Here is a 13,668-nt window from a genome sequence, read left to right as displayed (position 1 = left end):
ACTTGAAATTCCTGTTTTTCCCATTTCTGGCTTTTTCATTGTGTTCCATCAAATGTTCTGCTTTTTATTCTTGTTTTTCCTGATCCACGCATTCTTTATTCCATTACCAGCCCCTGTGCCCCATTAAAACAACAGTAGGGAATCCAGCAATCACTACAGTCCAGTTGCACCACAATCCGAGGCTTACTGTGCTTTAAAGCTTTTAACTTTGAGGGAAAAAAGGAGAACTCAAGACAAAGAAACCCACAACCATTACAAACAAGAGTGTCAATTGTTCAATCAACAACGGGAGTCACTCTGCAGTTACTCCCCATGTAGGATCTCTGTCCTTAATGTGTTGTACTTTGAGAATTAACGGTAAAAAATGTCTTCAAACAGTACTTTACACTTTGTGTGTCTATGTGGGTATAAACTGTTGGAATCTTTACTTAGTATATATACTAAGTTGATCTGTGTATAAAGATAATTAAAAATGAATCTTAACGAAGAATGGGATGGGAGAGGAAGTAGGAGATGGGGTGGTTTGTGGGCGGGAGGGTGGTTATGGAGGAAAAAACCGCTATAATCCAAAAGTTGTACTTCTGAAATTTATATCTATTAAATAAAAGTTTTCAAAACAATACAAGTATTAGAGCAATTCTAAGCATTTTACAATCTGATGCCCCAGAAGGGCTCCATTCTTGGGGTCAGCGCTCAGAGAGAGGCCGATGACCTCAGCTTCGCCCCAGGACGACCAGCAGGTGAGAGACTTCAGAAATCCTCTCGGTGCTGGGACAGCCAGGAAACAGTCTTCCTGGAGTCCAGACAGGCCACGCGCAGAGCGGACGCCAGAGGGCAGCAGAGGACGAGCGCACACAGCGCCGTGCTGAAAAACATGACGGAAGCAGGTGTTCAGGTTGAAAAATATTTGTGTTATCCAGAGAAAACCCCATGAGAACCGAAAGATGGTGAATTTTCTATCTCCATGGTTTGGCCAAAGCGCAAACCACTGGTCAGAGGCAGACAAAGCCCTCTTAGTCTGGGTAGATGAGAGTAAAGAAAGCAGATGCCACGGGCAGAGACAGCACTGGGAATCAGGACACTAGTTGAGGAGACTTATGTATGCCTCCATCCCCAGAGGTATGAACCTTTGCCGATTCAAGCCTCACAGATTCTTCCTGTTATATATAAACAAACATAACGACAATAGAAGATGGTTGTTTATTAGCTTGTTCCAAAATGTATCAGGAGTTGTCAAGGCATAGAAGAGAGTGTTGGCAAAAGGGGAAAGTAGTTTGCTGTCTCTTTAAGACCGAGACCGAGAGAAAGAAGAGAACGAAAAGCCTTTCCAGTAATAATGATAATAATAATAATAACAACAACAACAACAGTTGGTGGTGGTGGCGGTGGCAGCGGCTGGAGACCGAGGGAAGCGCTGCTTTTTGATCCCGATTCCAGTCTCTCAGTCTCTCTCTCTCCTGCTCTCTCTCTCCGCCAAATCTCTCCTCATCTGGTCTCCTCGGGAAGCCCCGAGGAGGTGCTCACAGCACCTCTGCCCCTTCCCCTCCTCCTCTCGCCCCGCCCGCAGGCCCCGAGTCCCAGCCACCAAGGGTCGGGCCAGGCCCGCGCACAGCGCCCACAGGTGCAACAGGACCGAGACGGAGCCGGAGCCGCCGGGCCCGCGCACACACAGCGCCCGCAGGTACAGCAGGATGGAGACGGAGCGGAGCCGCAGGGCCCGCGGCAGACTTCAGGGCTCGGGGGGGGGGGGGGGGGGGCGACAACCACAACAGTCCGGATCGCGTCAGGCGGCCCATGAACGCCTTCCTGGTGCGGTCCCGCGGGCAGCGGTGCAAGATGGCACAGGAGAACCCCGCGATGCACAACTCGGAGATCAGCAAGCACCTGGGCGCCGAGTGGAAACCCTTGTGGGAGACGGAGAAGCGGGCGTTCACCAACGAGGCCGAGCGGCTGTGAACGCTGCACGTGGAGGAGCACAGGGTTATAAATTCCGGCCCCCGGGGATCAGTGCACGCTGCCTGGCAGGCTGCTGGACCCAGCGGCCACAGCAGGTGAGCGGGGTGGGGGGCGGGTGCCGGCCTGAGCGCAGGCGCGAACCAGCGCGTGGACAGCTACAGCCAATGCAGGACCCGCTGGGCTGCCTGCAGCTCCCGGCACCGCCTAGATGCAGCCCAGGCAGCCTGCGATGTGAGCGCGCTGCAGTACAACTCCAGGAGCAGTTCCAGGACATGCATGGAGGGCTCTCCCACCTACAGCACGTCCTACTCGCAGCAGGGCACTCCGGCATGGCGCTAGGCTCCAAGGGCTTAGGGGTCAAGTCCAAGGCCAGCTCCAGCCCCGTGGTTGCCTCTTTCTCCCACTCCAGGAAGCCCTGGAATACGGCATGTTGATGACTAGGCCCAATGCCTGTCCCGGAGTCTATGTTCCTAATCAATATATTCCATGGATCATATAGAGCCTGATCACCTGGAAGGCCCCCTTCGTGTCTAGCTGAAGTCTTCCATGAGGCAATTCTAACAACTTCGCTCTTCCCCAATTATTAATGGGGCAAAAATGTCTGCAACTGAAAATCCACGAGCACCCACTCCTTCCAAATCGCTCTCTGCCTCCCAAACAGTTTTTAAGAAACAGGACAAAGATGGAGACATTTGTCTGGATAGAGGGAGCCAGTCGATTTTCAGCTAAAATACTGCTCTTGACTCAATCACAATCAAAATCTCAGAGCCTGGGGATGGTGTTGTGGCATAGCAGATAAAGCCACCAGCTACAACACCAGCGTCCCATGTGGGAGTTGGTTCCAGTCTTAGCTGTTCCACTTCTGATCTAGCTCCCTGCTCAGTGGCCTGAGAAAGCAGTGGATGATGGTCCAAGTGTTTGGGCCCCTGCTACCCATGTGTGTGACCTCGATGAAGCTTCTGGCTCCTGGCTTCCACCTGGCCCATTGCTGGCCATTGTCCAATCTGGGTAGTGCACCAGCAGTTGGAAGCTCGCTCTCTCTGTCTCTTTCTCTCTCTATGAGTTTGAAAAATAAATCTTTAAAATAAATAAAATCTCAAAACATATTTTCATTAAATTTGTATAGAATAACGATTTGCATAGACTTAAAATTCATCTCAAATAATAATCAATATTGCCAAGAGAATCCTGAAAGAGAAAAATACAGGTGAAAGCTTTCTAACTGTAGCAGACTTTTAAATGTTAACATGTTCTATCCTTTCAATTTATTTTAGCAGCAGAGAGTGACAGACACAGAAAGAGATCATCTTGTCACTGGCCCACTCCCCAAGTGCCAGCCACAAATGGGATGTGGTCCAGGAAGAAAACAGGAGCCTGGACTCGATCCAGGACCCCAGGGAGTCCTGTATGGGCTGAGGGCATCCACGTTGTCTAAACCAGTGTTCCAAACACTCATTCCAGTGCACTGCATGTTTTGTAGATAAGCAAACATTTTAGTACTCATTTGAAACACTGAGTTACAATGAGGGAGGGAGGGAAGGAGGGAGAAGTAGAGCGAAAGTGTGGTGGGAGGGAGGGAGAGAGAGAATAAGGGAGGGTGGGAGGGGGAGGGGGAGAGAGAGAGAGAGAGAGAGAGAGAGAATCTTCCATCCACCGGTTCACTCCCCAAATGGCCGCAATGTCCAGGGCCCAGCCTGGAGGCAGCCAGGAGCCGGGAGCTTCATTCGGGTCTCCCTTGTGGTGGCAGGGGCCATGCACATGGACCATGTCCGCTGCTTTTCCCAGGACATCAGCTGGGAGCTGAATCGGAAGTGGAGCAGCTGGGACACAGACCCGATGGGATGCCGCGTGATAGGCCACGGCTTTCCCGGCAAGGCCACAATGACTGCCCCTAGAGCACCGAGTTAGAGCACTGACCATCCGGAACGGCGCCTCCGTCTGACGCAGTCTGGGAGGGCTGCACTGCCCTTCACGCACGCTCGGGCCGCCCCTGCCCCTCGCCCTGTGCCCTGCTTGTCCTGCAGCGGCAGGCGCCAGGCCGCCCTGATGCCAGGCCCCAGGATGAACGGGCATCTCGCTGGGAGAACTGCGGCGGCTCTTCACTGCCCTCCCTGCCCGAGCATCAGCTCCGCCAAGCCGGCCTTCCTGCCGCCAAACCCACCTACGCCGAGCTTGTGCCCGAGCGGCGAGGCCCAGGGTCACCGGCCTGAGCGGCCGCCGCGGCTCCAGCCCCTGCCTCTACAGACTAAGGAGGGCCCGGCGCAGATCCCAGAGTTTGCAGCCTGCAGCGAGCGAGCGCGCGACTGGCGACACCGGCAGCGCGAGGTGGACGCGGCCGAGGTGTTCTTCGCGCCCTCGGCCAGGCACGACCCGCGGAGCTGCAGGTTGGTGGCGCGCCCGCCCTGCAGCCGCTGCGCGCTGCTCTTCTCCCACACGGGCACGCGGGGGACCAGGGCCAGATGTCAGCTTCCATGTCGGCCTCGGCTCGCGCATCAGATGCAGCGTATGGGATTCCTCGGCCTACGGCTTGAGCCCGGCCAGCCCCCCAGAACCGCCATGCAGACCCGCAGGTGCTGCGCCCTGGGCAGGGTCCCAGTCCCGAGAACTTCGTCTTCTGCAGGCAGAGCCCGGGGACTGCGGCCGCGGGGGACTCGGCCTCGCGGGGCCGCGCGCGCTCGTCCTCTGCTGCCCCCTGGCGTCCGCTCTGCGCGTGGCCTGTCCGGACCCCAGGAAGACTGACCGCTTCCTGGCTGTCCCAGCACCAAGGGGATTTCTGGTCTCCTCTCACCTGCGGGTCGTTCTGGGGTGAGCATGAGGTCCTCGGCCTCTCTCACGGCCTGGCCGTGTGTGAGCGCTGACCCCGGGGGTGAAGCCCTTCTGGGCATCAGGTGTGCAAGATGCTTAAATTGCTGTATGACTTTATGACTTGTATCGGATGCTGGTATGGGTTGTATCGGATACGGGTATTTCTCTTGTTTCTCCTTTTTTCCCTCAAAGTTAAAAGCGTTAAAGCACTGTAAGCCTCGGATCGTGGTGCAACTGGACTGTAGTAATTGCTGGGTTGTCTACTGTTGTTTTAATGGGGCACAGGGGCTGGTAATGGAATAAAGAATGCATGGATAGGGAAAAAAGAATACAAAACAGAACATTTAATTGGGCACAATGAAAAAGACAGAAACGGGAAAAAAGGGAATTTCAAGTAAAAAAAAATGGGGCATTTTAACATACCATCAACTCATGAACTGTTTGGGACAAGTGAACATTCATTTTAGAAAGTTTATAAATACAACACCATGTTTCAAAATAATGCATGGATCGACCTAAAGAATCCAATTAAGGGAAATAATATAAAAACTAAATGTAATGAAAATGTAAAGGCTGGGCAAATGCAAGAGGCTTGAAGACATTTTTTCTGGAAGGCCTGCTTTGATTTCTTAAGATTGACCTAGATGGCACATGTGCCAGCTTCTGAAATCACAGAGCACAATTTTGTCTTCGCATCTGTTAAATTCCCACTGCAGCTGCCCAGGACTCAGGGGGACGTGGCGGGAGCATAAACTGAGGAGCAGGAGCTGTGGAGAGGGATTTTAAGGGCGTCTACTCCGGAAGAGGCCTTCAGCATCCTGAAATCCCACGCCCCTGAGTCCTGGGCGGTGCAGACGGCTTCCACAGGCTCCAGTGGTTCGTCTCCACAATGACCCCAACACTCGGTCAAGTCCACCAACATCTGTAAACAATCTAATCCCTCAGTTTTACCAGGTGGGAATCATGCACATGCACACTAAGCACACTTGGCTGCCGGACTTCTGTGCGCAGGCACAGTGACTGCCCTCTAGAGATGCGCTTGCGCACTTGTGTTTAAGGGCGTTGCTAGGTTACAGTCATTGTGAGCTGGGCGGCTGGAGGGGCCCTGAGATTCTCTGTTGGGACCTCGAAGGAAACCCGTGTTCATCACAGGACGGCCTTGGGCTTCCAAGGAGAGAGAAGTGGCTGCAAAAGCTTTTGGGAATATAATATATCTAGCGTTTTCATATATTTATATGTAGGTATATACCGTTATAAATTATTTTATATATACATCCATATATATTTTAAATGTTTTTGGAGGATATACATATATAATCTCCTAAAAGTGTTTAAATAATATTAAATAGTTGTTTATGGAGTAAAGATAGCTAAATTATTCTTTTTAAAAAAAAAAGTTGAGTTTAGGCCCATGCTGTGGCTCACTAGGCTTATCCTACGTCTGCGGCGCCAGCACTCTGGGTTCTAGTGCTGGTTGGGGCGCTGGTTGTCCCGGTTGCTCTTTTCCAGTCAGCTCTCTGCTGTGGCCCGGGAGTGCAGTGGAGGATGGCCCAAGTGCTTGGGCCCTGCACCCACATGGGAGACCAGGAGGAAGCACCTGTCTCCTAACTTCAGATCGGCGCAGCTCGCAGGCTGTAGCAGCCATTTGTGGGGTGAACCAACAGAAGGAAGACCTTTCTCTCTGTCTCTCTCTCTGTCTAACTCTTTCTGTCAAAAAAATTGAGTTTATTTATTTGAAGAGTTACACAGACAGAGGAAGACAGATACAGAGACAGAGAGATACGCCATGCACTGGCTCATTCCCCTGATGGCCACAATAGTCAGGAACTGATTGGGCCAAAGCCAGGAGCCAGGTTCCCCCATGGGTAGCAGGGGTCCAAGCACTTGAGCTGTCTTCCTCTGTTTTACCCAGTGCATTAGCTGTAAGTTGGATCAGAAGTGGAGCCACTGGGACACAAACCAGCACCCATGTGGGTTGTAGGTATCACTGGCAACAGCTTTATCTCTCATACCACAATCCTGGACCCCAACATTATTTCTTGTTTTGTAGTTGTCTTCTGTGTCTGAAGAAACAAGTTAGTTCCTTTGGTTAACTATAGGAATTAATAAAAATATTTAGTTGCACTAGGTATAATAATTAGAAATATAACTATGTATATTAGATAATAGATATTATTTTTAACTCCTTATTAAGTTATTATTAAGATGAATATCACATGTATTGCTTGTTTATTATACTGATAAATTTTTCACCTATAAGTTTCCTTAAACTTATAGGTAAAATATTGAGATTATAGCCTATTTATATGTTTATGTATATCTTTGTATGCATTCATATAAAGGTATATTTATAAATCCTTTTGTACAAAGTTGTACACTGATAATGTGCCAGAAGACTAAAATTATTATTTGAATATTTTTTATGTGTATGTAGATTGATGGAAGTTATTTTTCATGAAGTTATTGTGTTAACTCTTGGTGTTTCTCAATATCTTCTAAAATCATCTTGTAAAAAAATACTTACTTTTAAACAAAAAGATAATTTCCTTTTTCAACTCTTTATTGGTGAGTGATTTCACAGTGTTAAGTGTATATATTTCTTTCTTTAGATGTTTATGACTTACACCTTGTCCCTTGTAACAACAATTCATAGTTTTATCCTCCCTACATGTAGCATAATACAACTACTAAGAAGTCTTTATGCCCAAATTGCATTTTTGTTTCATAAAATGGTAATCAGGTAACACAAAAATTTGCTTTTTCATCCTAAAAAAGAAGGGGCAATGGGAATAACTACATTTATCTAAATTTTTCCAACTTTTAATTAACCTAGTTATGAGAATTTTGTTTACTAAAAAGCATTAAAAAAACGTGCAAGTTAAAAATAAAATTTATCTTCTGGATGTAATGAAAATATAACAATATGTATTTTAATGAGTGAACATTTTCAAAAGTTTTTTAAGAAACCCACTCACATTCAAAGACAAATATTGGCTGGTGCCATGGCTCACTAGGCTAATCCTCCACACTCCAGGTTCTAGTGCTTATTGGGGCCCCGGTTCTGTCCCAGTTGCTCCTCTTCCAGTCCAGCTCTCTGCTGTGGTCCGGGAGTGCAGTGGAGGATGGCCCAAGTGCTTGGGCCCTGCACCCGCATTGGAGACCAGGAGGAAGCACCTGGCTCCTGGCTTCGGATCAGTGCAGCGCACCAGCCATGGCAGCCATTTGGGGAGTAAACCAATGGAAGGAAGACCTTTCTCTCTGTCTCTATCTCTCACTGTCTAACTCTGTCTGTCAAAAAAAAGACAAATATTGATATATAATACCTGCCTACCAAGGATTTCCTATTTTAGATTCACAAGCTTTTTTTCCATTTTTCTTCATAAAGTTTCAGGATAGAATGGAAGGAAAATAGACTAATTTCATAACAATGATTAGAGTTATGCTGCTTATTTCAGACTTTCATTAGATCAGTGGCTGAGGCATAACTATTTTACATAAGAGTTATAACAGCAACAACATGTAAAATCTACAAGTAGCTTAGTTCTGGATCTCCATTAAACATGGTTCTCCAAGCTGTGCAGTCTTCTGTGGGTGAACCTGCTCACCACTTTTCAGTTAGTGACTCAGCATCCTAGGATCCATTATTGCTTTCCCGTTCACCCTGTATTGCTGTAACCCTCTAAGCCCAGTCCTACTTTTTCATTTAGTCACAGCAGGAAAACCTACAAATACTTCTTTTTTAAGATTTATTTATTTTATTTGCAAGAGTTATATAGAGAGAGGGAGAGGGAGAGGGAGAGGGAGAGGGAGAGGGGGAGAGAGAGAGAGAGAGAGAGAGAGGAAGGTCTTCCATTGGCTGGTTCAATCCCCAGATGGCTGCAATGGCCAGAGCTTAGCCGATCAGAAGCCAGGAGCCAGGAGCTTCTTCCAGCTGAGCCAGAAGCTTCTTCTGGGTCTCCCATGTGGGTGCAGGGGCACAAGGACTTGGACTATCTTCTACTCCTTTCCCAGGCCATAGCAGAGAGCTGGATCAGAAGTGTAGTGGCTGGGTCTTGAACCGGCACCCATAATGGGATGCTGGCACTGCAGGCGGCAGCTTTACCTGCTAAGCCATAGTGCCAGCTCCTCAAGTATTTCTTTTTTTTTCACTGTTCAAGGTTTATTTAATGATTTAGTTGGTATGACACATGGATAGCTGGTTGCATTGCTATATGTAGATCTTTCTTTTTACATTATGTGCAGTGTACACTACTCATACATACAATACACAAAATAAGATCCTTTAGAACAGTTATGCACAAGACATGCAATATTGAGTTTATACAATATTGGATCCCAGGTTATGACTGACTAGGAAAAAAAGTTGGACTAAGCACGTTTGGTGAAGGGACCAGAAGTTACGTAGCACACAGTAAACGCACGTCTAGTCGGAAGGGCAACTGGAGCTCGTGCAACACAGGCAGTGGCACCTCAGAGGTGGGGAACTATAACTTAGGCTGACCAGCTCAGGATGACACAAAGTCAGTGTCACCCAGTACCTGGATGTAGCTGTCGGATTTTGTAAACCATTCTATTTCTAACTTTAGGAAACATGGTTTTTTCCCTCCCTAGGCCATCATGATCTCACTGCTTTAATCATGGATCAGATTAAAAAGGACCACATGCACAACCTCCAACTAAAACCCTGTAGTAGCCTAGACAGTGAAGTGGTAGGACATTATCCAAAGACTTTAAAACTGCAGCTCTTTTTGGATTCCCCAAAGCGTGTCTGCGCTCTTCTTCAAGTGGGCCTCTTCTTCAGAGGTCAGAGTCACCTTCACAACGTCTGAGATCCCATTTTGTCCCAAGACGCAAGGAACACTAAGGAAGACCTCCTCCTTTATTCCATAGAGCCCCTTAATCATGGTGGAAATCAGATGCACCCTCCTGAGATTCTTCATTATGCTTTCTGCCAGATCTGCCACAGACAATCCAATGGCCCAGGATGTGTAGCCCTTCAGCTTGATCACCTCATAAGCACTGTCTACCACTTGTTTGTGAACCGGTTTCCACTGTTCCTTGTCTGCATCGGTGCCTAACTCTGAGTGCAGAGTCTTCAGGGAGACATCAGCAACGTTCATGCCGTTCCACACAGGCACACTTGAATCTCCATGCTCGCCAAGGATCCAGCCGTGACAGCTCAGTGGGTGAACTCCCAGCCTTTCCCCCATCAGGTAATGGAAGCGGGCTGAATCCAGATTGAAACCACTTCCAATCACACGGTTTTTGGGAAAGCCACTTATCTTCCAGGCCACATAGGTCAGGATGTCCACTGGATTGGAAACAACAAGCAACTTGCAGTTGGGGCTGTACTTGAGAACATTGGGAATGATGAATTTGAAGATGTTCACATTACGCTGCACCAAGTTCAGACGGCTTTCTCCCTCTTGCTGTTGTGCCCCAGCCATGATGATCACCAGCTTGGAGTTGGCCGTCACACTGTAGTCCTTGCCAGAGACAATTTTAGGGGTTCTAAGGAAAAGGCTGCCATGCTGGAGATCCATCATCTCTCCCTTCAGTTTATCTTCCATGACGTCAACAAGAGCAAGTTCATCCGCCAAGTCCTTCATTAACATACTGATGGCACAGGCCATGCCCACAGCACCAACCCCCACAACCGTGATCTTATTTTGGGGGACATGTTCTTCCTTCAAAAGGTTGTAAATCAGCTGATCCTTGAGAGCTGCCATTTTGGACCTGGAACCAAAAGGAATCGGGAGTGCACGTCGGACAGGCGTGAGGGGCGCTCGGTAATGGGACCCGGGCTCGGCGGCAGCGGCTCCAGCACTCAAGTATTTCTTAAATACTTTTTTGTTTGAAAAAGCTACAGGTGGTATTGGGGAAAGGCAGGTAGATCTTCCAAGGTTTACTTGCCTGAAGGCTGAAAAAGTCAGAGATGGGCCAGACCAAAGTCAAGAGCATCAGCTAAGTCTCCCACGTGTGTAGCAATAGCCCAAACACCTGGACCATCTTCTATTGCTTTTCTTAGGTCATTATCGGGGAGTTGGATTGAAGTGGAGTCTCTGGGACACAAACTCTTGCCCACATGGTATACTGGTGTTGCAGGCGGCAGTTGTATCCACCACATCACGATTCCAGCCCCTGTTACCAAGCACTTTTGATAAGAAATTTTCAAACCATAGCACAAGTTTTATAACTGATTTAGTCATTTGCCATTTTGGCTTATCCAATGAAGCATTAGAACATTATAAATACGAGTGAAACATTCCCCCAAATTTCCAGCAAAATCACCATACAGTGTGTATGAGATCTGTTACTATGAGGCAGTTGAATTTGTGGGGTTTTGTCATGTCTCATCAGTCAATGAAGCTTCTGGTTCATTCCTATGTGTGGCCTTCCCAGTACCCTTGTTTGAGTTTAATAAGTTTATCCAAATATATTGTCCAAAGACAGTTGATTCTATGAGGAAAATTAGGGTACTGGATGATGAGTCTGTTTTCTTTTTAACAAAATGTTCATGCTGAATGGAGACTTGGACCCCAAGATTCAGGATCCACTCTTCTGGCCAAACCCTCTCCCTGGAGCTTCATAGTAGAGGCAAAGGAGTCCTAGAGTGGTAAAGGCCCTAGCTTTTCATGGCCCAAGCAATTATTGATCCCGTGGTCCAGGGTGACCAAGATTGAGTGATGCTAACTCACCTCATCTGTAAGCTACCAAAGCCTGAGTGCAAGGAAGATGTGAGTAGATGAGAAAGATAGACAAGGGCCTAGTAAATGATATTTATTGGAGGGATCTTGGAGATGTGACTTTCAGTGAAGGGCTGACTTGTCATATCTGAAATATCACCCCATTACACACTCCCATTGCTTCATTCTGCCTTTGTTATTCCCAGAATGTGAACTGTTTGAAACCTATCCTCTCTGCATTTTGTATTTGGAGATAACCCTGAAACTCCCTGTATCCTGATAGTTTTTTCTGGTGGCTCAGGAATTGTCAGGTTCTTTGTACCATATGAGAAAGATGTAACAAAGCGTGCTCTAGGATATTGTCTGTTGACAAATGTCAAATGATTAATAGATGTCAGATACCATGGATTTTAAGTAGAAGCATTTACTTTATAGAAATTGTAAACCAATGCTCATGATGTTCAAGCAGTTTAAGTGGCAGTGGTCTTGCTGACATCCTTGCTGACATAGTCGGCATGAATCATGCCCATGATAATATCTATGTGAAGCTCTCTTGATTGTATTTGGCATACTATTAAATTTTTCCACACTCAGCAAAGTGTATCAGCATTTGATGTATTAAAAATCAACAGAGGCTTTTTGTTGTAATTTTATTTGTAATTTTTAAAGTATTTATTTGAAAGGCAGAGCATGAGAAAAGGGAAGAGAGAGATGTTCCATCTGCTGGTTAATTCACTTGCCAAATGTCCTAACAGCCAGGGCTATTCCAGGCTGAAGCCAGGAGGCAGGAATCCATCTGGGTCTCATATGAGGGTAGCAGGAATCCAAGTACCTATCCATCATCTCAGATTATGTATTTTAGGTATGTAATAGCAAGGACACAATCCAAGAATGTGCATATGGGATATGGTTGCCCCAAGCAGTAGTCTAACCTGTATTCAACCTTCTCAAGTCTGGTGATTTGTCCTGATTCTTTCCTAGACCTTGTATCTCCAACAGGCAAGTCCCAGGTTTCTTCATAATATCACTATTTAATAAAGTAAACTCCAGTAGGCAAATACTTTTCAAAGTGTGTTGGTATCATATATGTTGATATTCCCATTAACCTAAGGATAACTAGATTTAATCACTGCCAATTACTCTAATTTTGTGTGCTCTTTCAAAAGTCTTCTGCCTGTTTTCAATTGTACAGTGCTAATTCTCCATAGGGAGGTTGATTTTTATTTTGTTTCTCCAGCTAAGGTGTCGGTTATTCTGTATTTGCATGATCTTCATTAGCACTGTGGACTCTAGGAGAAAGGCCAATTCTCTCATGATTCCCTGCATTTACCTTCTCTTCCAGGTATAGTTGTAGAGACCTCTATATGTTTCCAAGACCAAAGGAAATGAATACATCTCCAGTAAGTTGATTGATTATTTCTTATTTTGTTTTATATCATATTATAGGAGATTTATGAGGGCTTTAAGTTAAAATGAAACAAATAAATGTGATAAGGTAAAATTTTCATGGTTATAAGAAATTAGAGCCATCAAAGCTGATTGTATATTGGTCTCCAGGTCTTCTGATGCCACAATAAAGGCATATTTGTTACATAGGATTAAAATCAGAATTTAGAATTTGCTAAATTCCTATGGGATATGAAGTCTGAAATGGTCTTTATTGGTTGTATAGATGATATAGTAGAAGTTAATATCAACCTACAAATAAACATGCAACATTCTGCAGTGGTGAGAGTTACCCTCTGCTAATATACAAGTCAGCCAATGAAGTTTTTAAGGAATTGCTGAAACAGCGTTTGGGAGATTGTACTGCATTTATGGATCAGACCAGGAATTTTTGGAGAACAGAATCTGCTGCAGGTTCTCAGACGGCTCTGTATACTTTTCTTCTAGCCAGTCTCTATAGGTTGTTTGTGTTGCAGACTTTTCCTAAGTTATATTTTCAGGCAGATATTCCATTCTTCACTGATACTTCAAACAACTCACAGGAGTTTCAATTGAATTATTCAAACATGAGTCAATATCATGTTATATTCTTTAGTCGTTGCTTTGCTTGATTATTGTCATATTAAAAATCACATATGTGTGGCCGGCGCCACAGCTCAATAGGCTAATCCTCTGCCTGTGGAGCTGGCACACCAGGTTCTAGCCCTGGTTGGGGCACCAGATTCTGTCCTGGGCACTCCTCTTTCTGTCCAGCTCTCTGCTCTGGCCTGGGAGT

General features: G+C 46.4%; 1 protein-coding gene, 1 long non-coding RNA gene and 1 pseudogene across 3 annotated transcripts in view; 2 read left to right on the top strand and 1 right to left on the bottom strand.

Annotated features, from left to right (window-relative positions):
- The window catches only part of LOC138846305 (uncharacterized), a 561,128-nt gene that overhangs the window by 301,223 nt on the left and 246,237 nt on the right, over positions 1–13,668 (top strand). The window lies entirely within an intron of this gene.
- On the top strand, positions 1,129–2,755 carry LOC138846298 (transcription factor SOX-2-like; annotated as a pseudogene).
- LOC138846299 (L-lactate dehydrogenase A chain-like) lies at positions 9,387–10,612 on the bottom strand. Of its 2 annotated transcripts, XM_070061689.1 has the most exons (2): positions 9,804–10,612; positions 9,387–9,534 (listed from the first exon to the last, which is right to left on the bottom strand). In XM_070061689.1, the coding sequence occupies exons 1-2, from the start codon at positions 10,488–10,490 to the stop codon at positions 9,409–9,411; spliced, it is 813 nt and encodes a 270-aa protein (XP_069917790.1). In that variant the 5' UTR covers positions 10,491–10,612; the 3' UTR covers positions 9,387–9,408. The 2 variants fall into 2 exon arrangements, with proteins under 2 accessions (XP_069917790.1, XP_069917788.1); XM_070061687.1 differs by having other exon boundaries at positions 9,387–10,612.

Source organism: Oryctolagus cuniculus, chromosome 17 (assembly GCF_964237555.1).
Source record: "Oryctolagus cuniculus chromosome 17, mOryCun1.1, whole genome shotgun sequence".
NCBI classification, from domain to species: Eukaryota; Metazoa; Chordata; class Mammalia; order Lagomorpha; family Leporidae; genus Oryctolagus; species Oryctolagus cuniculus.
Note: the sequence above shows the minus strand (reverse complement) of the source record. Positions and strands in the feature narration are given on the sequence as shown.

Coding starts and splice junctions, on each gene's coding strand:
- LOC138846299 (XM_070061687.1), bottom strand. CDS start 10,490: ATGGCAGCTCTCAAGGATCAGCTGATTTACAACCTTTTGAAGGAAGAA.